Raw genomic sequence first — 25,636 nt, forward strand, 5'->3', positions numbered from 1 at the left:
GATTAGTAATCCCTGGGACTCACATAGTGAAAGGAGAGGTTGAGTTGTTGCAAGTTATCCTCTGACATCTATTTGTATACCAGGATACATGTGTGTTCACACATACACACACAAACAAAAAATAAATAGTACATGTGTGTTGGGGGGGGGAAAGAATGACAAATGCCTGTAGCCTGAAACAGGAAGATTACAAGTTTAGAGAGGTCAGCCTGGATTTATAAGTTCCAGGCCAGACTGGCTATAAACTAAAACTTTGTCTCAAAATAAAGTTTGTACTAAAAGCATTGGAAGTGTAACTCAGTGATTGAGTACTTAGCAGATAAAAGGCTCTGGGTTCAGTTTCTTAATATTGTGGGGGGAAAGCACCTAAGTGTATTCCTTATAAAGAAGACTAATATAAAATTCATGACAAGGGCTGGAGAGATGGCTCAATGGTTAAGAGCACTGTCTGCTCTTCCAGAGTTTCTGAGTTCAATTCCCAGGAACCATATGGTGGCTCACAACCATCTGTAATGAGATCTAATGCCTTCTTCTGGCCTGCAGGCACACATACAGGCAGATCACTGTATACATAAAAAAATAAATAAATAAATCTTCAAAACAAAACAAAAACCCCAAACACCTAATTTTTGCTGAAGACAGCCAATGAAGAGAATTTTTGCTAATGGTTTTTCTTCTAGATAGGGTTTCTCTGTATAGGTCTGGCTGTCCTGGAACTTGCTCTGTAGACCAGGCTGACCTTAAACTCTGAGATTGATCTATCCAACTAAAAGAAAGATTTTCAATCTTTGGGCTGGATTGAAAGGAGAGTATGGATCAAATAATTAAACTTAATGTATCTTTGTGTTTTTTAAATTTCAGATTCTGAGACGTCCATCCCTGCAACGTCGAGCTGGCTCCCGCTCTGATGTAACACACCATGCAGTCACCTCCCAGCTTCCACAGGTCCCTTCTGGAGCAGGGAGCCGACCTATTGGGGAACAGGTAATACCCGCTTAATATCCCTATCATATTTTTTTTTTTTACATTCACAGGCATCAACCAAAATGCCTATAAATACATACTAAAAGGATGCCAAAAGGAGGAGGGCGCTCTCTAATGGTTAGAGACAAAATTCCCCTGGTCCTTAGGTTCCATATTTTGCAGAAAATCCATGATTGCTCTAGTGTAATGCAAGCAGGAGTTTCTTACTTGAAACTGCTTCGTCTTGGCCTTTGAGTAAAAGTAGGCCTACATTACAACAGCTGAGGTTTGTAGTAGTCATAGCAAATACTGGTAGAAGCAGTATTAGTCTTTTATCTGTTTGTTTGTTTTTGATTAAGAAATCTCTGTTCCCTACATTTTTACTCTTTAATGAATGCCCCCGTGTGTGTGTGTGTGTGTGTGTGTGTGTGTGTGTGTCTGTCTGTCTGTCTGTCTGTCTGTCTGTGGAGATAACTTGGAGTCAGTTATTGCTTTGCACTGCGTGCATCCAAATATGACTTTTGGTCATCAGATGTGGTTGTAAGCTCCTTTACCTGTTGTCATCTCTTGGCAGTAGTAACCTCATCAGCGAACATGATCACTAAGTGGTAGGCATGGTTCTTCTTACAGGACATGAATCACCTTATTTCTTCTTTCCTCCAGCTCTTGTTGTTATTCACTGTAACTTTCAGATGAAGTGTCTCTGGAAGTCATACATAGTAGTTTTGGATTCAGGATGCAAATCTAGACATTCTAACACCATAGATATATAGTGTCACTTTAGCTATTGAAAAAGTTATTTCATTCAAGTGATCAAATTTTGAGGGGCATGTATATGCGTGTATGTCATTTGATTTTAACAGCTAGGACTTTTCTTTTTCTTTCTTTTTTTTTTCTTTTTTTTTTTTTTTTTGTGTGTGTGTGGGGGGGTAGGGGGGCTGAGACAGGGTTTCTCTGTGTTGCCTTGGCTGTCCTGGACTCTGTAGACCAGGCTGGCCTTGAACTCACAGCAATCCACCTGCCTCTGCCTCCCGAGTGCTGGGTTTAAAGGTGTGCACAACCACACCCAGCTACAGCTAAGACTTTTATCTATTTGTCCTATAAAAATTTAAAGCGCCTCCCAGTGACTCATCTATTTTGTGTGAATAATCCATATGAAATGAACTTGACGTTAAGAAAAAACTTACTTATTTATTTTATTTTATCAGTTTTTCGAGACAGAGTTTCTCTGTGTAACAGCTCTGGCTCTCCTGGAACTTTCTCTGTAGTGCAGGCTGGCCTGGAACTCACCGAGATCCACCTGCCTCTGCCTCCCAAGTACTGGAATTAAAGCCGTGCGCAGCCACCACCCGGCTGGGAGAAGATTTTTTTTTCCCCTTGAGTGTTTAACCAAAGGTGGAATTTTGTTGTAACAGGAAGAAGAAGAGTATGAAACCAAAGGAGGTCGTCGGAGAACCTGGGATGATGACTATGTGCTGAAGCGGCAGTTTTCTGCATTGGTTCCTGCTTTTGATCCTAGACCTGGTCGTACGAATGTCCAGCAGACAACTGACCTAGAAATCCCTCCTCCAGGTACAGTATATTAAGTGTTGTAATCTAATTTTAATTGATAACGAATGAGATGGTTATATGCAGTTTGGAAAGTAAAGTGCCAATTATATTTGCAGGTTATGAATTAAAAACTTCTAAATCCTAAGTTGTATAGATGTTGGGTTTGGGCTAGTGATAGGGTTCACTGCTGCAAAACCTTATAAACTGAATTCAAACACTGGAATCCACATGGAAGAGGAAGAGAGCTAATAAATTGTTCTGTGCTTTCCACGTGTGCATCATCCCTATACCCCAATAAGTAAGTTGGTTAAAAAACGTTTTTTAAGTTTAAGGAAAAAAAAGTTTTAGTGCCACAGAGATAGATTAGTTGGTATTCTGCTTGCTTTGCAAGCATGACTCTGAGTTTGGATCCCAGCATCCTCTTAGACAGGATCCAGGTTCAAATTCCAGCATCCGCACCAGCCAGTTCACAACTGCCTATAACCCTCATTTCAAGGGCGTCTGATATCCTCTTCTGACATCTGCAAGCACATGAACACGCACCTACACATCTAAAGATACATATGGGGGAAGTGCTGCACATGGTAGCTGATGTCTGTGATCCCAGCATTGGGCAGCAGAGACAGCGCCGTGGGCTTGGGGGGTCTCTGGGGCTCACTGGCAGCCAGGCTAGCAGAGTGAATGAGCCAGTTTCTTTAACAAACCCTATGCCAACATAAGTCTGTATATAAAGTGAAGACCAACTAAGGAAGACATGGTGTAGACCTCTGACTTCCACAGGCACGTGTGTGCACAAACATACGAATACACAACATATGAGATACACAAAATAAAACCCAACAAAAATGGATATTTTAGAGGAACCAACCACAGCCCCCTCCTGCTCCCTGTCCTTAAACAGGTTTTATTAAAGATATCTTAAGATAGGTGTGTTGGCACATGCTGGCAGTGCCAGCACATGGGAGGCTGATGCAGGAGTTCAAGGCCAGCTTCGGCTATTCTTTGAATTTTAGACCAACCTGGGCTAGATGAGTATCTGTCTTAAAACAATAATAACAACAACTGAAAACCTTCAAAAGAAAAACACCAAAAACAATGAAAAAAGGATATATAGACTGAGCCTGGGGTTAAGAAGAAGGAGATGTTTAGAAAGAAGGATATACTGCAAAGAATAGGCATGGGCTTCTTAAAGAAGAGCCCCTCCAGGTGTGTGTGTGTGTGTTCTTAAAGAAGAGCCCCTCCAGGTGTGTGTGTGTGTGTTCTTAAAGAAGAGCCCCTCCAGGTGTGTGTGTGTGTGTTCTTAAAGAAGAGCCCCTCCAGGTGTGTGCATGTGTGTTCTTAAAGAAGAGCCCCTCCAGGTGTGTGCGTGTGTGTTTCTGGGGATTGAACCTAAGATCTTGAATCTTCATCCCCAGCAAAGGGTTGTTTGCATTTACGTAGTCTTTCAAGCAAGACATTACTTAAAGGTGGGGTTTTATATTCTACTTTCTCCTGGATCAAAAGTATTAAATATTAACTTAGAAAAACTGTCTTCTTAAGGGAAAAAAAAGCTGTCTGCTTTAAGGTTTCTGGAGTCTGTTGGCCTGGGCAATAACTTTGCCTGGTAACACTTTCATAGGGCTAGGCATGGCGCTGTACACCTTTAATCATGAAATTTGGGAGGTAGAGGCCGGTGGATCTCTCTTGAGTTCAAACCTAGCTAAGTTACATAGTGAGACTGTCTCCATAACAGAACACAAACCTGGCCCTTTTATAGGGAATGGGTAGGCACATAGTGCACCTCCTCTCACCCATGATATAATTGAGTTAAACACCTCCAGGTAGGTTCTTGTACAAGGGCGGCAGAAGGACTGGACCCAGAGATGTGTGCCAGGGGAGCACAGGCCCATGACAAGGGACTGTGAGCTCAGGAACATAGGCGCCTCAGAAGGGGCGGGGCGGGGGGGGGGGGGGAGGCAAGGAAGCTGGCCCTGCTGTGGAGCCTCCAGTAGGAGTGAAGCCTATCGATTCAGATCTTGAGAACTATGACATCATCAGTTCGTGTGGCGAGAGCACCCATTTTGTAGTAATAGTGAATCTTCACGCCTCCGCCTCCCAAGTGCTGGGATTAAAGGCGCGTGCCACCACACCCGGCTAGGAGAGTCTTAGGCAGCCATAGTTCAGTGAATATGGCATTGTCTCCTGGTGCAGTGTGCGTTGTGTGATTATTTCCACATCTTTCAATCTTTAGGAACACCCCACTCAGAGCTCTTGGAGGAAGTTGAATGCACTCCATCACCTCGATTGTCTCTCACGTTGAAAGTAACTGGGCTTGGAACAACTCGAGAAGTTGAACTGCCGCTTACCAATTTCAGATCAACCATCTTTTATTATGTACAGAAACTGCTTCAGCTGTCTTGTAACGGCAATGTGAAGTCAGATAAACTTAGGCGTATCTGGGAGCCGACTTACACGTAAGGGATTTTAGCTTGATATTTAAGCAGGCATTGTTATTATCTGTGAGCCAAGAAGTGATGAGTCTGTATTGGATTATGGGAACAAAAGATTTGTTTCTTGTTTTTTGCTTTGCAGGAACCAGTGAGGTTTCTGACTGCAGATGCAGAGTGGCTAAAGTTAGAGCTAAGAGAACCTTTAGAAATAGTCTACACTAAACTAGTCTTGGGCTTGAATGTCACTTGGATTTTTATAATTGCATATGACAGGAGCACTAAATATACTTTATTTATCCTTCTTTTGGAGTATATGAGTTAAGTTACCTCTCTATTCATTCTGCAAATGATTGTCAATGACATGACAGATTGAATGTACTTGCAGTTAGATCTCGACTGGAGCTATATCCCCAAAAAGTGAGCATTTTTGTTTCTTAATTCCCAAATCTGTAAAATGCAGCGTAGTTGTGAGGCATTCATGCATTAACACATGTACAGTATCTTCAGCTCTTGCTTCCAGGTCACAGTAAGTGCTTAGCATTACTCAGTAAGTCATTTGTATTTCTTTTTTTGTTTTGTTTTTGTTTTTGTTTTTCAAGACAGAGTTTCTCTGTGTTATCTTGGCCATCCTAGACTTGCTTTGTAGACCAGGCTGGCCTCAAATTCACAGCAATCCACTTGCCTCTGCCTCCCGAGTGCTGGGATTAAAGCGTATGCCACCACGCCTGGCATAATTTGTATTTCATAATAAACAATAATTTGTTACCATGTAATTTCACATTTGCTAATTTGGTTTGTATTTTTTTTAATAGTTCATAATCGTAGATGATATTTGATAAAAAGTAATATAGATCTTCTTGAAATAGAAAGTATGATGAGCCAGGTGTGGTTTCACACACCTGTAACCCCAGCACTTGGGAGGTAGAGGCAGGCAGATCTTTGTGAGTTCGAGGCCAGCCTGGTCTACAAAGTGAGTCCAGAATAGCTAAGGCTACACAGAGAAATCCTGTCTCGAAAAACAACAGCAACAACAAAAAGTATGATCTTATCACCTTCTTAGATGCTGAAAACTGATTTTACTCTTAAAAATTAAGCATTTCTCATCATTGTTACTCTTGGCCTTTCTTTTTAGTCACAGGAAAAATGTTTTACCCATTTTATTTATATAACAATAAATGAAGTCAAAATATTTGGTATATAGACTATTTATATCATTTAAAACTCTAGATTTGGGAATGTTGAGATGGTACATGGGCTAAAAAGTACTTAATGCCAAGCCTGGTGGTCTGAGCTCTGTCTTCAGAACCTACTTTTTAGAAGGAGACAGCTGACTCTTTTTTTTTTTTTTTTTTTTTTTTTTGGTTTTTGAGACAGGGTCTCTCTGTGTAGCCTTGGCTGTCCTGGACTCACTTTTGTAGACCAGGCTGGCCTCGAACTCACAGTGATCCGCCTGCCTCTGCCTCCCGAGTGCTGGGATTAAAGGCGTGCGCCACCACGCCCGGCTGACAGCTGACTCTCAATTGTCTGATTTTCACATGTGTTCTGTGGTCTCTCTGGCATTTTTTTAAAAACTTGAAACTCTAGAATTGATGTATGTTTCTTTGTTTTGTTTTTTAAAGATGGGGTCTCATGTAGCCTAAGTTGGACTCTAACTTGCTATATAACAAAGGGTGACTGTGAGCTTAGGCTCCTCCTGCCTTTGCTCTCCTGCTCTTGAGTACTAGGCAAGTGTGACCACACATGGTTGATGTATGCCTTTTGTAGGGAATATTTTGTCTTGAATTTCTATTTGAGCCAGACAAGGTGTTGTACAGCTATAATTCCAGCGTTTGGGAGGCAGGGGCAGCATCACAGGCAGGAGAATCCATTTTGAAACCAGGCTGGGCTATACCCTAAGGGTTGTTGCAAAGAGCAGGGGTTGCAGATATGCCTCAGTTGCAGAATCCTTGCTAGCAACTCCTTACATTCACTGTTAAAGTGTGTATCTAATAAATAAGCTCATTATCATATTTTTAAAGATTGGAGCTTTGTTGCAAATAACTATATCATTTGATTCATGAATTAATTGAATAATATCTTCCTGTTTAGAATCATGTATAGAGAAATGAAGGATTCTGATAAAGAAAAGGAAAATGGGAAAATGGTAAGTTAATTTTAGAAAGTGGTTCATACATTTAGTTACTGAGAAAAGAGAGTCTTAGCCACTATGCTGTTGCTGTGTAGAGACACCGTGGCCACAAAAGGAAGCACTGAATTGGGGCTTGCTTACAGTTTCAGAGGCGTAGTCCATTTCCGTTAGTGAGGAGCATGGCAGTGGGCAGAAGTGGTGCAGGAGAAGTAACTGGGAGCTATAGCCTCCTGCTCTGCAGGCGGCAGGGAGAGAGGAGGGACTGGGCCTGGCACGGCCTTTGAAACCTCAAAGCTCACCCCCAGAACACACTTCATCCAATAAGGGCACACCTCCTAACCCTTCTAACCCTATGAAAGAGTTGTACTCTCTGGTGACTAAGCATTCAAATATATGACCTACTAGAACCATCTCATTCAAATCAACCATTCCACTTCCCAGCCCTCATAGGTTATTTAGTATAATGCAAAACCGCATTCAGTCCAACTTCTAAATTTCCCATGGCCTATCAAGTCTCAACACTTTAAAAAGTCCAAAGTTCAAAATCTCTGAGACTTGTGATAATCTCTTTAACTGTAACCCCTAGTAAAAATCAAAATGGGAGATCACATCTAACATAAAATGCCACACAATATACGTTATCGTTCTAAAAGGGAGGAAAGTGAGCATAGGAAATTCTGGACCAGAGCAAGACTGAAAACCAACAAGGCAGACTCCAAATTCTGTGTTTCTGTATCTGATGTCAAATGCTCTTCGGATCTCTAACCCCTCTCAGGTGGCTGACTACCACACACTCCTTTCTCTTGGTCTGGTTCCACACCCAGTCTGTAACTCTCCTTGGCAGGTATGCCAAACTCTTGCATCTCCAATATTTTGGGGTCTTCAAGTCAATCCAAGTTTCTCATTCACAGTTTCATTCAGTGGCTTCTTTGGGCCTCCATTTAGGGACACTCATGACACACACCTGGCCTCAGTGGCTTTCCTTAGTGAGGGAGGGATAGCCACAACCCTTTCTTGTATCCTTGAGTTTAAATCCAGAACCATATACCCAAAGTTGCCAAATTCTGCTCCTTCATGGGGTGGAACTTGGCCCCCTATTTCAATTGCATTTGTATCAGCTTTCTGTTAATTCTTCCCTTCGCTGCTTAAGCTTTTCTTTAATTTCTTTCCACAAGTTGGAAACTTGGCAGGGTGAGGTCTTGTCCTGTGGTCACCACTTCCTTTATTCCATTTATTATCAGTCGCTGCTTTAAATTTGTTCTCATTGAGCACTGGACTTAGCCCCATCACACTTCCTGGTGCTCCTGTTCTCCTCAAACTATACATTTTGTATTTCTCTCTGTCTAGCTTGTTTCTTCTTTCCATTATAGATATGCATAAGAATTATTACTAATAATGACAGGACAGAGTCAATGCTAGACTGTCTTGAAATCTCCTCTGCCAAGCCATTAACCCCCCAAAACTTCAATTTGGCCTCAGTCAATTTTTTAGGACAAGGGCAAAAGGCAGCCACATTCTTAGCCAAAATATCACAAGTATGGTCTCTAGGCCAATACTAATATTCTCTCCCTCTGAAACCTCTTAAGCTGAGAGAGACTGAGGTGGTGGGAGAAAGGAATGGGGAGGGAGAGGTGGGGGAGAGAATAAGAGACCGAGCCTGGCATGGGCTTTTGAAACCTAAAGCCCCACTCCTAGTGGCACACTTCTTCCAACAAGGTTACACCTCCTAATCCTTCTAGTCCTACCACAGAGTTCCACTCCCTGGGGACCATGCATTCAAATACACGAGCCTATGGTGCCCATCTAATTCAAACCAACACAAAGAGAAACTTAAATTTGATCACAGTTGAAGAAGAAGAAAACTAACACTGAATTATAAATTAGATTAAGTGCATGATCTTAAAGCTAGTCATGTAATGCATGTGAAACATACACTTCATCCAGGGAAAGGCCAATGCTTGGTTTTTCCTGTTGCAGGGTTGCTGGTCTATAGAGCATGTGGAGCAGTACCTTGGCACTGATGAGTTACCAAAGAATGACTTGATAACCTATCTGCAGAAGAATGCAGACGCCGCTTTCCTGCGCCACTGGAAATTAACTGGCACTAATAAAAGTATTAGGAAAAACAGAAATTGTTCTCAGCTTATAGCCGCATATAAGGTATATATTGCATTAAAACATTGGTTTGAGTGGGAATGGCTTTGAGCTTTGTTTTAGCTTTAAAACTGAGGGGCTAGGGTACAGTCCAGTGATGGAGTGCTTACACAGCATGCACATGCCTTGAATTAGATCCCTAGCAACAACAAAAAAAAGAAAGAAAAACAGCATAAAAGAATCTTTATTTATTTTATTTATAAAGAGTAAGCATGGTTTATGTGTCATGTTAAGATTATAAACGCCGCTGTGGCCTTCGATCTGAACAAACCAAAGCTTGTGGTGATTTTGTTTTCTTTGCCACTATGAATGGTTTAGGATGAATTTTTGTCTTATGTGATAATGTTTATTTCAAAAAAAGGAAACATTTCAGCAGTCATATTAATACTAAGACTAATGAATGTTTTTCTTTAAAAAATGATCAAATGCTAATTTTGCTAATTGTTTGTTCAGGATTTTTGTGAGCATGGAACAAAGTCTGGATTAAATCAGGGGGCTATTTCTACTCTTCAAAGTAGTGATATTCTTAATTTGACAAAAGAGCAGCCTCAGGCTAAAGCAGGCAACGGGCAAAACCCCTGTGGAGTAGAGGATGTCCTTCAGCTTCTGCGAATTCTGTATATAGTTGCGAGTGATCCTTATTCAAGACTGTCCCAGGAAGGTCTGTAAGAAACCGTCTTTATTCTGTATCTGATTGAGAACAAGTACTTTTTAACTTTTATTAATTATGTTAATTACCTTTACAGATGGTGATGAGCAGCCTCAGTTTACTTTTCCACCTGATGAATTTACTAGTAAAAAAATCACCACAAAAATTTTGCAGCAGATTGAGGTAATACAGGTGCACGGGTGACCTCTGGTGGGCTTTTCTTAGTATGCCCTTTTCTTTATTCTCTGTCTCTGATTATTTCCTCATTCATTCTTCAGTAATAGAGGTTGCATAGTCCTTTGTGTTCATTATAAATTACACTTAAAGCCCCTTCGCACTAAGGAGTTTGCTGTTAATTTGTAGGAACCGTTGGCATTGGCAAGTGGGGCTCTGCCAGATTGGTGTGAACAACTCACCAGCAAGTGTCCTTTTCTAATACCGTTCGACACCAGGCAGCTTTATTTCACCTGTACAGCATTTGGTGCATCCAGGTAGGAAATGACTCTTCTGGTGTTTTTAAAATAAAGATATTTTCCATTATAGAAGTTCAGAATGTAGCCAGGTGTAGTGGTGCACACTAGGAAATGAATATTCTGATGTTTTTAGAATAAAGATATTTTCCATTATAGAAGTTCAGAATGTAGCCAGGTGTAGTGGTGCACGCTAGGAAATGAATATTCTGATGTTTTTAGAATAAAGATATTTTCCATTATAGAAGTTCAGAATGTAGCCAGGTGTAGTGGTGCACGACTTTAATCCCAACACTCGGGAGGCACAGAGGCCTGGTCTACAAAGTGACTCCAGAACAGCCAAGGATACACAGAGAAACCCTGTCTCGAAGAACCTGAAAAAAAAGTTCAGAATGTGCAGATATACTGCTAAGATTGATGGAGGGGAATATATTGTTAGTTTTTGTGAAGTATTGGCAACAGGTAAAATTCTCCATTTTCATGTGAAAATATATGTTTTGTTGGTGCAGTGTGGATTGCATCAGTTTCTATTTCCTAACACTCGGCTATCTTTGGTAACTTACACAGATTTTTTTTTAAAGATTTATTTATTTATTACTATGTATACAGTGCTCTGCCTGTATACATAGAGGGCATCCTATCACATTATAGGTAGTTGTGAGCCACCATGTGGTTGCTGGGAATTGAACTCCTGGCATTTGGAAGAGCAGCCAGTGCTCTTAACCTCGGAACCATCTCTCTAGCCCCATACATAGATTATTTGCCAAAATTCTCAGCAACATCAATCTGAATGCTGGCAAATAGCCTTTTATTTTTAGGTTAGTGTTAGAATTTAACCCAGGGCCCAATAAATGCTGGACAGCTTCTCAGTCATTGAGCAGCAGCCCCTCCCTTTGCAGATCCCTTTGATACTTGAATGTATCTTCCACCTGACCACTGTGCTCTTTCCATTGCCACGTGTACAGTGTGTTTAATGTTTTCTCCCTCCCTCCCTCCCTTCCTTCCTTCCTTCCTTCCTTCCTCTCTCTCTCTCTCTCTCTTTCTTTCTTTCTTTCTTTCTGTTTTTCAAGACAGGGTTTCTCCTCTGTGTAGCCTTTGGCTGTCCTTGGACTCACTTTGTAGACCATGCTGGCCTTGAACTCAAAGCTATCCTCCTGCCTCTGCCTCCTGAGTGCTGGGATTAAAGGCGTGCGCCACCACCATGCCTGGCTGTATTTAATTTTTTCTATCTCCCTCCTCTAGACACATCTAGAAGATGCAGACAGGACTTTTTAGCTCGCCCTCCCTTCCTTCCTTCCTTCCTTTCTTTCTTTTTTCTTCAAGACACATTTCTCTGTGTAATAGCCCTGGTTGGCCTGGACTCACTCTGTAGACCAGGCTGGCTTTGAACTCACAGGGACCTGCCTGCCTCTGCCTCCCGAGTGCTGGGATTAAAAGTGCGCCACCACTGCCTGGCACTTACTAGCTCTTTTGTTATCTATTGTAGTTGAAGCATCTGAAACAGTATGTGTTGCAGGTGTTAGATACATTGTGGAGTGGTTTTATATCTCAGCTATTCTGGCAATGCAGGTATAAAATCATAACTGACTGTAGTTCTGGTTTTACTAAGTTAAAGTTTTCTTCCTATTTTAATAACATTCAGAAAGCATTTGTAAATGTTAAACTATTGTGGGCCTATTGTGATAAATGGCATTGCTTATGATTTCTACAAAGTAAAGTAGATTTGAAAACTGATTCTTACACCCTTAGTTGTCTGCTAATCTGTATGTGTGTGTGCTGGTGTTTTCTCTTGGGCATATGCTTGCACATGCTTTCTCTCTCTTTCACACACACAGTTAATAAAATAAAATTAAAAGAACGTGTTAAGGGCCAGTGAAGATTTCTCAGTGGGTAAAGATGCTTGCCCCCAAGTCTGAAGACCTGAGTTCAATTCCTGAAAGCCCATGTGGTAGAACCAGAGAAGTGACTTTTGAGAGTTGCTCTCTAATCTCCACACACGCAAGTGCCTTTCATGGTAATAGCCATAGCCTAGCCACTTTTTAAGTTCTCTGACACTATTTTTATGTGTTATATAGTGCTTGTGCCACAGACGGTTAATTTTATTTAATTGATAAAATAGAAAAGGGAGGCTGGAGAGACGGCTCAGAGGTTAAGAGCACTGGCTGTTCTTCCAAAGGTCCTGAGTTCAGTTCCCAGTAACCACATGGTAGCTCATAACCATCTGTAATAAGATCTAGTGCCTTCTTCTGGCCTGTTGGCTCACATTGCAGGCAGAATACTGTATACATAGTAAGTAAATAAATAAATCTTTTAAAATATTAACTAGTTAGGGATATTGGCTTACAGCTATAATCCTAGCACTCAAGAGGCTAAGGCAAGAGGATTGTTGAGAGGCCAGTCTGAACTATATAGTGAGTTCCAGGCCATCCTGGGATACATTGTCAGACACTGACTGAAGAAAACAAACAAAAAATTACCTTACTGAACATTTTTTTAGGATCCTGAGCACAGCACTATGCACCTGTAATCCTGGGAATTGGGTGATGAGTACAGGGAAAGCCTGTCTCAAAACAACATTGGGAAAGAATTGACAAACAACCCGTCAATCTTTATGTTCTGCTGCTGGTTCAGCAGCCCAGTCAGCTGCTCTAAGGACTCCAGTGTTGTGTTTCAGAGCAATAGTGTGGCTGCAGAACCGGCGAGAAGCCACAGTGGAGCGAACAAGGACCACGAGCAGTGTAAGGCGCGATGATCCTGGGGAGTTCCGAGTTGGCCGGCTCAAACACGAGAGAGTCAAAGTCCCACGCGGTGAATCACTGATGGAGTGGGCTGAGAATGTCATGCAAATACATGCAGATCGGAAGTCAGTTCTTGAGGTAACTTTGTGTAAAGTAAGGTTTTCTTTTTATCGAAAAGGATGCATGGGAACTGGGTAATATGTGTCTTCCACTGTGTAAAACCACAGCAGAAAACCAAGAAGAGGGTTTCTTGGATCTATGCAGAGGTTTTCTTCCTGGCAGAGCATCTTAGAAGGCTTGCCCTCCTCTTCTTGTGATTATCAAGTTGTGGGTTGTGACTTCCTTCTTGACTAAGTGGGACTGGACAGTACACACAAACGATTCTGACTAGCTAAATGTTACCCTTATATTATACTGCGCTGTTAGATAATCCGCGGTTGGGAGCAGATTGTTTTGTAGTATAGCTTCACCTGAGTTGTGATGGTGAGTTGAGCTATCATAGCAACCAGCATTGCTTGTTGCAGAGATGCTGTTGTGAGAATGTTAATGAGTTTGTCGTCCCTGGAAAAATACCATAGACCCAGTCCAATTATAATTTAATGATTATTGATTAGCTGCAAATAGGATGAACAATTTCTGAACCAAATTTGAGATTACTATGAAGGATGAGTATGGGAAGGACTTTTAAAGGGTAAAACCTTAAGATCTTCAGAATCTCTACAAGCAAGTGAAGTCTGTTGTGTTTAAGTGATTATGGCAATCTTTGGGTATCTGGGTAAGCAAGATACACAAGCAAAGAAGCAGTTAGTCATGTCATAGCCAGTAGATGGTCATGGCTGTACACTTCTGGGTGTGGTCACTGAGCTAGGGTTTCCCGGACTGGTAACTTTCAGGAACTGGAGTCAGACAAAAGGCTGGTGGGTACCAAAATGGATCTCTAGTGTAAAATGGAGCTTTTTTAGCCATAACAGTCATTGCTTTCTGATTCTGTTTACACAGTGGCCTATTACAGATAGGAACAAGCTGCTTTGATCTTTTACATCATGCTGATTATAGCAGATGTGATAAGTCTCTAGTGTACAAGGCTTCTTACTTTTACTTCATATATAAACTTTCTTTGCTTTTACTCTGTTCCCCCACCACATTTTTTTAAAATTGGTTTTGTTTTGTTTTGGGTTTTTTTTTTTTTTTTTTTTGGTTTTTTTTTTTTTTTCTTTTTGGTTTTTTTGGTTTTTTGAGACAAGGCTTATCTGTCTGTAGCCCTGGATGTCCTGGAATTCAGACTGTAGTCAGGTTGGCCTCAAACTCAGAGATCCACCTAACTCTGCCTCCCAAATGCTGGGATTAAAGTTATGTGCCACCACTGCCCAGCCCATCACTTTTTTTTCTAACTAAAAAAATTTTTTTTTAGGTTTTTCGAGACAAGGTTGCTCTTTTTAACAACCCTGGCTGTCCTAGACTTGCTTTGCAGACCAGGCTGGCCTTCAACTCACAGATCCACCTGCCTCTGCTTCCTGAGTGCTGGGATTAAAGGCGTGCACCACCACACCCAACTAAAGAAAAATTTTAAACTTTTTTGTTTCATGATGTGCTGTGTAAGTTTTTGTGAAATTTTTTCTATCATTTTTGGACCAAATACAGTGTATTTAGAACTCTTCAAAGTGATTGCTTAAAGTCACAATATCTGGAAGAACTTAGGCATTTGGTCATAAAAACCCAGATGGAAAAAAACCCTATATATTATCCTTTGCTCAAACAAATGGTGGAACTAGTTTATCTGGGGTTTGGTTTCCTTTTTGGAAAGATCAGGCTTCATTATTGTTCTGAGTTGTGAAATATAATCTCCAAGATTGTTCAGAGAAGTAATTAATATATGCATAGTACTCAGTGCAGTGCTTGATGGTCCAATAACGTAAAACGACAAACATCTTTTAAAAACCTGGAATCCTATGTCCTTGTTGCTTATCTCATACCACTTTGCTGTTCTAAAAAAAAGGAGATCCTACTGAATCAGATGTGACAGAACTGATTCATTTAAAAACTAGATGTGCCAGGTGTGGTGGCGCACACTTTTAATCCCAGCTCTTGGGAGGTGGGAGAAGCAGGTGGATCTCTGAAGCCAGCCTGGTCTGCAGAGTGAGTTCCAGGACAACCAAGGCTTCACAGAGAGACCCTGTCTTGAAATAAAAACACCAACAAAACAAGACAAAACAAAATGTCAGAATTAATTGGCCCTTTTTTGTTGATGCTTTATTGTTTTAGGTTGAATTTTTAGGAGAAGAAGGAACTGGCTTGGGACCCACTTTAGAGTTTTATGCTCTCGTGGCGGCAGAATTCCAGAGGACTGACTTGGGGACTTGGCTTTGTGATGACAACTTTCCAGATGATGAGTCTCGTCATGTAAGGTTTCTTTCTTGTGTTTTGAGTTATGCGTGCTTTCATAAAATGTTGAAATAGGCTATGCTTTTAGACTGTAAGCCAGGTTTTTATTTATGAGTATGTTTTCTGCCTTTATGTATATGCACCACATGCATGCTGAATGCTAGGGGCAGTCAGATATGGGCATTGGATTATTTAGACCTAGAGATATGGACGGTTGTGATCACTATGTGGGTGCTGGGAAGTGAACCCAGGTTCTCTGCAACAGGAGCCCGTACTTTTAACTGCTGAACCAGCTCTGCAGTTCAGGTGTACTTTTAAAGATTAAAGATTATTTTTATTTTACTTTATTTTTATATTATTTTATTTTTAAAGACATCATCCCTACTCCCAATGCTGAGGATCAAACCCAGTGCTTTATGGATATTTGGGAAGCAGTTTACTAAAGAGCTACAAAATCTTTTTTCATGTAATGAGTGTGTGTGCATTTGTGTCTCACGTGTGTGGAGCTTAGGGGACGGCAAGTGTCAGAGGTTGGTTCTCTCCTCCTACATGTAGGTTCCAGGGATGAACTCAGGCCAGCAGGCTGGGTGGTGAGTGCTTTACCAACTGAGTTGCCAGTCTTGTTTTTATTTGTGTAAAACATTCTTTTATTCACTATTAAATTTTGTGTTACATCTATCTGGGCAAGTCATGCATGTACCACTGGGTACGCGTGCCATGCTGCATGTGGAAAACAACTTGTGGGAAGAGTTCGTTCTCTTTCCACCAAAAGGGTCACAGATACTAAACTTTGGTAATTGGGCTTGGTGGCCATCTTGGCAGCCCTAGTTTTTTTTGTTGTTGTTTTGTTTTTTTGAGATAGAATCTCGATGTTTTGCCCAGGCTGGCCTCTACTTTTATTATTGAATAATCTTTTGTTTGGTTGGTTTGGTTTGGTTTTTTTGAGACAGGGTATCTATATGTAGCCTTGGCTATCCTGAACTTGCTTTGTAGACCAGGCTGGCCACAAACTCACAGAACCACCTGCCTCTACCTCCCTGAGTGCTGGGATTACAAGTGTGCCCCCCATGCCCAGTTTTATTGAGTAATCTTCATGCCATTAAAATATCTCTAAAGGATTAAATTTGGTTAAGTAATGTGTGTACATCTTGTTTTGTTTTGTTTTTCCGAGGCAGGGCTTCTCTGTGTAACAGCCCTGGCTGTCCTGGACTCACTTTGTAGATCAGGCTAGTCTCAAACTCACAGCCACCTGCCTGGGAGTACTGAGAATAATGGTGTGGACCACCATGCCTGACTGTGTGCATACATCTTTAGATGATTAAACTTGAAAAGATGTGTCATGTTTCTTACTCTTATAGATGGTAATGGAAAGTTTGGCTACTGTTTTATTTCTGTATTTATTTGTTTGTTGCATTTCCTTCCTAAAGGTTGATCTTGGGGGTGGGTTGAAGCCTCCTGGATACTATGTACAGCGATCATGTGGACTGTTCACAGCGCCATTTCCACAAGACAGTGACGAGCTGGAAAGGATCACAAAACTCTTCCACTTCCTCGGGATTTTCCTGGCCAAATGTATTCAAGACAATAGACTGGTGGACTTGCCTATCTCTAAGCCTTTCTTTAAACTCATGTGCATGGGTGACATTAAGAGCAACATGAGCAAACTCATCTATGAGTCACGAGGTGATAGAGACTTGCACTGTACCGAAAGTCAGTCTGAAGCGTCCACGGAAGAAGGCCATGACTCCCTCTCAGTAGGAAGCTTTGAAGAGGATTCGAAATCAGAATTTATCCTTGATCCCCCTAAGCCCAAACCCCCAGCCTGGTTTAATGGCATTTTAACTTGGGAAGATTTTGAACTAGTAAATCCACACAGGGCCAGATTTTTAAAAGAAATTAAACACCTTGCTATCAAGAGGCGCCAGATTTTAGGCAATAAAGGTCTTTCTGAAGATGAGAAGAACACAAAGTTACAGGAGCTAGTGCTCAAGAATCCATCAGGTTCTGGGCCTCCACTCAGCATAGAAGATTTGGGGTAAGATTTCTGTGTACATTCTTCAGCCTAACCAAAGAAGACGGTTGAGGGTGTCTTTTCCTCTGTCAGGGTGGATCTGCAGATTCTGAGTAGTCTGAAGCAGTGATAGACTGCAGAAAATACTGTTTGAACTTAGACTTACTATTATTATTGTTGTTGTTGTTACTAAAGATAACAAGTACTGTGTCAGGTGTATAGCTCAGTTGGTCTATTGCTTGCCTAGCCCACAAAGCCTGGGTTGGATCTCCAACACTGCATAGAACCGGGCATGAGGGCATGTGCCTATAGTCCTAGTATTGGGAAGGTGGAGGCAGGACAATCAGAAATTGTCAGAAATCCTTGCCTACATAGAAGGTTTGAGGCCAGCCTGGGCTACATAAGACATTGTCTTTAAAAACATAAAACAGGGGCTGGAGAGATGGCGCAGTGGTTAAGAGCACTGTGTGCTCTTCAAAGGACCCTGGTTCAATTCCCAGCACCCACATGTCAGCTCACAACTGTCCTTAATTCCAGTTCCAAGGGATCTGACACCCTTGCACCCATACCAATGCACATAAAATTAAATTAAATAAAAATAAAAAATAAAAACATAAAACAGAACATTTAATTTTTTTATTTTTTATGAAACAAAACATTAATCATTATACTTTTGGAGGATTATCTGATTTTTCAAACATGAGAAATTTATATGTTATATAAAAAATCAAATCTAATATTTGGACAACTTAGTTATTGTGCAAAGTTAATGAGCCTACTCTGCAAAGGTCAGAAGTTACTGGCATATAAGCCTTAATTGGCTGTATCAAGTAACTGTGACCACAGCTATTGATAAATTTCTTTCCCGTATGTATGATTGTCATATCTTCAAATGTGTTTATGTATGTTTGAGGTTGGCTTCAGGGCTTTCCTGTTTCCTTTTTAATGTTTGCTAGTAATCATAAGAAATAGTGTTTGGATAATGGTTATACATTCATATGCTACATGAGTGTTTTAGTCACAGATGGATCACATAAACAAGGCAGCACCCATACAATTAAAGTAGCCTTAAAATTCTGTCCCTTGATCTCTTCATTGTGTCTTTCCTGTGTGTAACTGTTTAGTCAGGAGTACTTACCCCTGTGATAGACTTGTCTACAGTATTTAGTCGAGTAACATGCTGAACAAGTTTGAAGCCTCGCAGTACTATGCTCTGGCATAGAGTCTGGGTGTGTAATCAAATGTATCATCTAGATTTGTTTAAATATAGTTTATATTTGTACAACAGAAGAGTTGCCTAATGGACACACTTCTAAGAATGTGTCTCCATCATTAAGTATTGGTGCTAGCTGTGATGCATGCCTTTAAACTAAGCAGTTGGGACTGAGGCAGGGAGGTCTGTGTGAGCTCAGTGATAGTGTGACCTACATAGTGAATTTCAGGCTGGCCACCAGGGCTACACAGTGAGACACTGTCAAAAAAAAGTGTTAGATAATAAAGGATTAGTTTTTTCATATATATATATACATACATACATACATACACACACACACACACACATACATACATACATATACACTCTATATACACTGTGAATAACAAATGAAGCAATAGTTTCTTCTCAGGAGGATGTCTTAGACACACCCTCCTATGCTAAGTCTTCAGTTGGATAACTTTTTTTCCTTAAGAAGGAAGTGATTCGTGGCAAGCTATGTTTTTATGTAGTCTTTCTAAAGCCGGGAAAGTTTGCAAGCAGTTGGTGTAATAGTTTTATGCACAAGGTTTTGCCCCTAAAAACTCAAGCTCTTATATAAGGCCCTGAGTTTTTTCCCCCAACATTTCAAATAAATACATTATGAAACATAGGTAGGCCTAGTTCTGCTCTAAGCTGTGTATAGGTTTTTGTTGGCAGAGCATGGAGGCATTTATGGTTTTGGCAGCACTGTTATAAACACTGACACTTGCTAAGTAGTAATCAAATCTTCTTGAACTTGCAGTTTAAATTTCCAGTTTTGCCCTTCTTCAAGAATATATGGCTTTACAGCTGTGGATCTCAAGCCCAGTGGTGAAGATGAGGTAAAGACTTTGCTCTTAGGGCAGGTGTGAGGCCTGAAACACCTCTTAGCAAAGCCAGCTACACTAGTTGAGATGAACACTAATACAGGCCAACTCTCCTTTGCAGATGATAACAATGGATAACGCAGAAGAATATGTGGATCTGATGTTTGACTTTTGTATGCATACGGGTATTCAGAAGCAGATGGAAGCCTTTCGGGGTAATTTTTAAAACAACACATTTCCTTTTACTTTGACGTAACGTCAGCACTGCTGAGTCTCATGGAACTTGCCCCTAGCTCTGGTCCTCCAGACAGTGAGGTCCTGCAGAGTAGTCAGGACAGTTTGAACACGAGCTGTAGTGTACCTTCCTCATACTCCTGGAGGGATGGAGACTTGTAACCCTCAATTGTTCATTTGTAAGTGGACATAAATTTGCACACATACTGTATTACAGGATGAGGGTGACTTATACGGCTTTGTGACACAGCTGGCGAGGTCAGACTGGGTGCTTGTAATAAATGAGCATTTCACTATTGACTATAGTGACCAAATACTCTTCTGTTCTCTATGTATGTGTTAGGGTGGGTGCTGGGCCGATGCCATGACCCACTTCCTCTACAGAGATCTGTGTTTGTAATCTGGCATGTTGGAATCATGACTTAGGAACTGAGTTGTGTGCTCTGTTTTTTTTGTGTGTGTGTTTGCTGTATATGTAATGTAGATGGCTTTAATAAAGTTTTTCCAATGGAGAAATTGAGTTCCTTCAGCCATGAGGAGGTCCAGATGATTCTTTGTGGAAATCAGTCACCATCCTGGGCAGCAGAGGACATTATCAACTACACTGAACCTAAGCTTGGCTATACACGTGACAGGTATGTATTGACATTTTCCAACGTACAAACTTTCTCATGTCTAAAAATTTACTGGCAGATTTTCAAAAGAACTATAAGTCAGACAGCTACATTCATAGTAAGTAGGCAAGCATAGGGATGCCACAGTCACTGCAGTGAGGAGGCCCTGCGGATGTTCAGACTCCTTTTCTCCCTGAGTTTAGTCATTTTTTAAATTGGGTAAACTGTAAACTCAGGCTACATTGCATAGATGCTAAAATTTTACTGCAGTGTAACCAAGAAGCACAGATTGTATATCCAGCTTCAGGATTCTCACAAGTAGTTATAAGTAATAGATTCCAGGTTAAGAAACAATTTTAGAAGTCCTCAGTCTTATTATATTTTTTTCTAGTAGTTAAAATAGCCATTGATTAATTTTCTTGGTGTAACTTTGAATAAGTGAAATCACAGAGTTTCTGAATATGCTCTCGTCTTTTTTTTTTCCTTCCCTCATCTGTTTTTTAACACTTTGATTATAAAATCCATCTATGTTGAGGCATATGATAGCAGTAGTTCATTTTGTGGTGGGTAGTGTTTATTTTACTTCAGTAAAGTTGTCACAAGATTTGGGTTTGTTTTGTTTTGTTTTGTTTTGTTTTGTTTTGTGAGACAGGGTTTTTCTTTGTAGCCTTAGCTGTCCTGGACTCACTTTGTAGAATAGGCTAGCCTCCAAATCAAAGACAAGATTTGATTATTTTACTGATAAAAATAGATAAAATATACTCTGATAAACAGCATTATCTGTTAATTATGCAAGTGTATCTAAAACTCTGATTTTGAGCCTGTTATGTCTTTAATCTCATACTTCATTGTTTCAGTTCTTACTCTGCATGTGAGACAGCCTCTGAATTTTTAAAAATAGCTGTGCCAGCCCATTTCTCACCTACGGTTTCTAGACAGTCTTGTTCTTTTAGTATACGTATTGTTTTAGGGGGGTTATTGTAGTAGTGTGTCTTGTCTTTGATTCCGCATACGATCAAATCAACATAGCTATGTTTATGTTCTTTCAGTCCTGGCTTCCTTAGGTTTGTGAGGGTTTTATGTGGCATGTCCTCAGATGAAAGAAAAGCATTCCTGCAGTTCACCACTGGCTGTTCAACTCTACCCCCGGGTGGACTGGCTAACCTGCATCCCAGGCTCACCGTTGTCCGAAAGGTACAAAGTAGCTAGGGAGAATCCAAATAGAATTTAATTACTTCGAGATTAAGAGACAGTAAAGAAGACAAACTCATAAACTTCTGTTTCGCCTTTCTCGCTGTAGGTTGATGCTACTGATTCCAGCTACCCATCAGTCAACACTTGTGTGCATTATCTTAAGTTGCCCGAGTATTCCTCAGAGGAGATCATGAGAGAGCGCCTGCTAGCTGCTACAATGGAGAAAGGCTTTCATCTCAACTGAGTATTGAATGCAGAAGGGAGACGAGTCTAAGGGAAGCCTCTGCATGCATTTGCAGAGAAGTGTGTGATCCTCCACAGTAATGACACTTGCCTTGTTCTCCACCATTAAGGCTTTGAGACCATGTGGAATAAGTTCCTTAGCTGCTAAACCCTTTACTACCCAGCCAGCAGGTACCCAGCACAGGACACTGTGTTGCTTTACAAGGGCTCATGTGACTGGAAAAGGTGGTTCTGCCTAACTGTTCCACAGAGCAGCCTCTCAGATCTTCAGTGCTCACTGTAAATTCTAACTGTGTTTGTATCAAGTTTGTCATCGTTTCATACTCCATACACTACAGTTGCCATCACTGAGCCCCGTTTTGCTGGCTTTTTAGCTACTTGGTCAAAAGTACTGCTTCCTTAAAACATAGAGTGTTAATGAGCATCTCAAGCTTTTTCTTTTCCTTTTTAATGATGCCTGCACTACCAGAGTATTCTAGTGTTCTCTATTTGTTCGGCATATAATCATGCACACCTTTTTTATTTCTTTGAGGTGGGAGTATATTTTTTTTCCTAAATACCATTCTATAAAGATGAGATTCTAAAGTGTGTTTGTGCAGCTCAAAAATAAAGATATATTAAGAGAGGGGCAAACACTGGTCTAGGTGCAAGGCACACTCACAGCAACTTTTATGTTTGGTTGTATTTTCTTTGTATATTATAAACATTTATTTAACTTGTTGCAGTTTGAAGTAAATTTCTGAAATGTATGCTCAACAATAATCATTAAAATGTTTGCAGCGTAGAAAACTCTGTTATGTCACTGTTTTACTGTAGTCAACAAACCTAAGAGCTTAACCAGATACTTTTTAAAAACTTCATAATAGCATAAATGTCTTTAAAAAAATAAAACAAAAACTATCACATTGAAGTTGGACGAGGCAAACCAACAGGAGGAAAAGAGCCACAAGGGAAGGCACAAGAATCAGATCCACTTGTTCACACACTCAGGGGTCCCACAAAAATATTAAACTAGCCGGGCGTGGTGCTACACGCCCATAACCCCAGCACTCGGAGGCAGAGGCAGGCGGATCATTGAGTTTGAGGCCAGCCTGGTCTAAAAATCAAGTCCAGGACAGCCAAGGCTACACAGAGAAACCCTGTCTCGGGGGGGGGGGGGGTTGGGGGAACCAACCCAATGCAAAAACCTTAGCTAAAAGCTATGATGTATATGCAAGGGCTATGATGCAGACCTACGTAGGCCCTGTGCTTGTTGCTTCAGTCCCTGTGAATTCATATGAACTTTCTGACCCCAGCCCACCCATAAAATCTTTCCCCAGGGAGATCTATGTGTTCTCTCCAGTCCCTTCCTCTATGCCTAACCTCCCAGGACCTAATATCCACATATAAGCAAATACATACTTTATTTATCTTTCCGGGACTGGGTTACCTCATTCAGGGTGATTTTTTTTTTCCCTAGTTGCATCCATTTGCTTATAAATCTCATGATGTCATTTTCTTTTTTCGAGACAGGTTCTTTCTATGTAGCCTTGGCTGCCCTGGAAGTCACTCAATGATGGCCTTGAACTCATAGAGATCCACGGGCCTTTGCCTCCCAAATGCTGGGATTAAAGGTGTGTGCCACCATGGCCCAGCTGTCTTTTTTTTTTTTTTAAATAGCTGAATAATACCACATTTTCCTTCTTCATTCTTCTGTTGCTGGATGTCTAGGTTATTTCCAGTTTCTGACTTATGAATAGAACATGGTTCTGATTTCCATAGTGGCTGGACAAAGTTTGCATTCCTGCCCGTAATGGAAGAGTGTTCTTGCTCCACATCCTTGCCAGCATCAGCTGTGACTTGTGGTTTTTATCTTAGCCATTCTGACAGGTGAAAGGGATGTTTTGATTGACTTTCCTGATGGCTAAGGATGTTGAACATTTCTTTAAGAGCTTCTCGGCCATTTGAGATTCCTCTGTTGAGGGACTGGGGAGATGGCTCAGGGGTTAAGATGCCACCTCCGGCCAGGTGTGGTGGCACACGCCTGTAATCCCAGCACTCGGGAGGCAGAGTCAGGTGGATCATTGTGAGTTAGAGGCCAGCCTGGTCTACAAAGTGAGTCCAGGACAGCCAAAAAACACAGAGAAACCCTGTCTCAAAAAACCAACAAATAAAAATAAATAGAGTGCCACTTCCACCTGCTCTTCCAGAAGTCTTGAGTTCAATTTCCAGCAACCACATGGTGGCTCACAGCCATCTATAATGTGATTTTCATCGGAATTTGAGCTGGGTTTCTTCTCTTTCCACTCTCTATTCCTATTACTCTTAGATTTGGTCCTTTCATATTTGTTAGGATAAAGCACAAAGGTGGGTACCTTTGGCGGGTCCTTGCCAAGGGGTGCCACTAAGAAATTACACCATGAAACAGATTTAATGTAAGGTTTATTGGGAGACGGAGGCAGACAGGTAGACGGAGAGAGGAAATGGCGTGGGAGGTGGGGGAGATCTGGGGTGGCTGGGCCTCTTTGTGCTGCACCTGGTGCACCAGGCGGCTGCTAGTGACGATGTAAGCTTCTGACACTAAGTCCCTAAGGGCAGGCCAGTGAACTGCTTGGTTACTAACCCTGGTGTCCCAGACTTCCTGGATGTTTTGTGTCAGGTGGGTTTTTTTCATCATCATTTTTGCTTTACAAGACAGGGCTTCTCTGTATAGCTCTGGCTGTCCTGGTACTTGCTCTTAGACCAGACTGGCCTCAAAATCAGAGATCAGCCCAACTTCGCCTCATGAGTGTTGGGGTTAAAGGTGTGCGCCACCACACCTGGCTCTAGTTCCTGTCTTATGCTTCAGCTCTGCTGGAATACTCAGAGCCTGCTGTGGTTAGGATAGCTGGGCTTAAGCCTGTTACTGTATTTTTGCACTGGAGTCTAGGCATCTGGGATTGAGATGATTATAGGTCTAGGTGCTGGTCCCTAGTTTTGTTTTGTTGGGTGAGTGTTTTGTTCTTCGGTTTCTGCTGCCTCCCTGGACTTTAGGAGAGTGTAATGGCTGTGCGCTGCCTGATAGAAATTTTTTGTTGACTTGTTTCCCTGGCCTGCTCAGCTGTTATGTTCCCAAGGAATGTCTGCGGGAGCCGGGGGTACCAGGATGAGTTGGGGGCCAGAAAGTTGGAGAAGGTCTTTGTGATCTGTTGGGGATAGGGAAAGGGAGACCACAGCCGGTTTTCTGCTACAGAGCTGGGGGGAGGCTGGGGGAGGGGGAGGGGGATCTGGAGTGAAGGATCAGGAGGGAGGAAGATCTGCTGTCAGCCCACCTGGTTCCTGGGCAGGCATGGCTCTTAGGTTAGCAGGAAGTGCCTGCTGGTGTTGGGGTGGGTAGGGCGAGGGATCTGTGGGGTCCACAGGAGATGGGGCAGGGCATCACGGAAGGCTGGGGATGAGACCAGGAGCCTGGATCTGGGCGAACAGCGGGAGAGTGGAGATTGGCCTACTTTTCATTTTCAGTTACTCAGTTTTATGAAATTACAAGAAGAAGCGGACTTCTCTACAAGAAATATACTCGGTAAAAATGGAGAACTTTAAGAAAAACATTCACATGTGTGGCCTACCTGACATGTTGTAATAAAATAATCTTCAGCTAGAAATAGAAATTTATTTAATGTTTACATTTTATTTTGAGATAGGTCTTACTCTAGAGCCCAGGCTGCTTTAGCGCTCACTGTGTAGGCCACACTGCCCCCGGGCTTTTAGTGCACCTCCTGTCTCGGCCTCCTGAATGCTGGGGCTACAGGTGTGAGCTAGTGCTAACTGTTTAAGCAGCAGAGCTCCCACTCAGTGCT

At 41.5% G+C, this 25,636-nt stretch overlaps 1 protein-coding gene across 8 annotated transcripts in view; it reads left to right on the forward strand.

The window, feature by feature from the left end:
* HECTD1 (HECT domain E3 ubiquitin protein ligase 1) overlaps positions 1-22,610 on the forward strand; it is a 91,349-nt gene extending 68,739 nt beyond the window's left edge. For 5 of the 8 annotated variants that reach the window (XM_084791769.1, XM_084791770.1, XM_084791768.1 and 2 more), the window contains exons 28-43: positions 862-984; positions 2,379-2,535; positions 4,745-4,967; positions 7,032-7,086; positions 9,049-9,231; positions 9,679-9,886; positions 9,972-10,057; positions 10,238-10,365; positions 13,019-13,220; positions 15,345-15,482; positions 16,892-17,499; positions 19,473-19,551; positions 19,658-19,751; positions 20,255-20,405; positions 21,434-21,578; positions 21,685-22,610. In XM_084791769.1, coding sequence (XP_084647895.1) covers positions 862-984; positions 2,379-2,535; positions 4,745-4,967; positions 7,032-7,086; positions 9,049-9,231; positions 9,679-9,886; positions 9,972-10,057; positions 10,238-10,365; positions 13,019-13,220; positions 15,345-15,482; positions 16,892-17,499; positions 19,473-19,551; positions 19,658-19,751; positions 20,255-20,405; positions 21,434-21,578; positions 21,685-21,822 — 2,718 coding nt within the window. In that variant the 3' untranslated portion in view covers positions 21,823-22,610. The remainder of the gene's footprint in view (positions 1-861; positions 985-2,378; positions 2,536-4,744; positions 4,968-7,031; positions 7,087-9,048; positions 9,232-9,678; positions 9,887-9,971; positions 10,058-10,237; positions 10,366-13,018; positions 13,221-15,344; positions 15,483-16,891; positions 17,500-19,472; positions 19,552-19,657; positions 19,752-20,254; positions 20,406-21,433; positions 21,579-21,684) is intronic. The other 3 variants (XM_084791774.1, XM_084791773.1, XM_084791775.1) reach the window with 1 other exon arrangement.
* The last annotated feature ends 3,026 nt before the right edge of the window (positions 22,611-25,636 follow it).

The sequence above is a fragment of the Acomys minous genome, assembly GCF_964271855.1.
Source record: "Acomys minous genome assembly, chromosome: 8".
In the NCBI taxonomy this organism is placed as follows: domain Eukaryota; kingdom Metazoa; phylum Chordata; class Mammalia; order Rodentia; family Muridae; genus Acomys; species Acomys minous.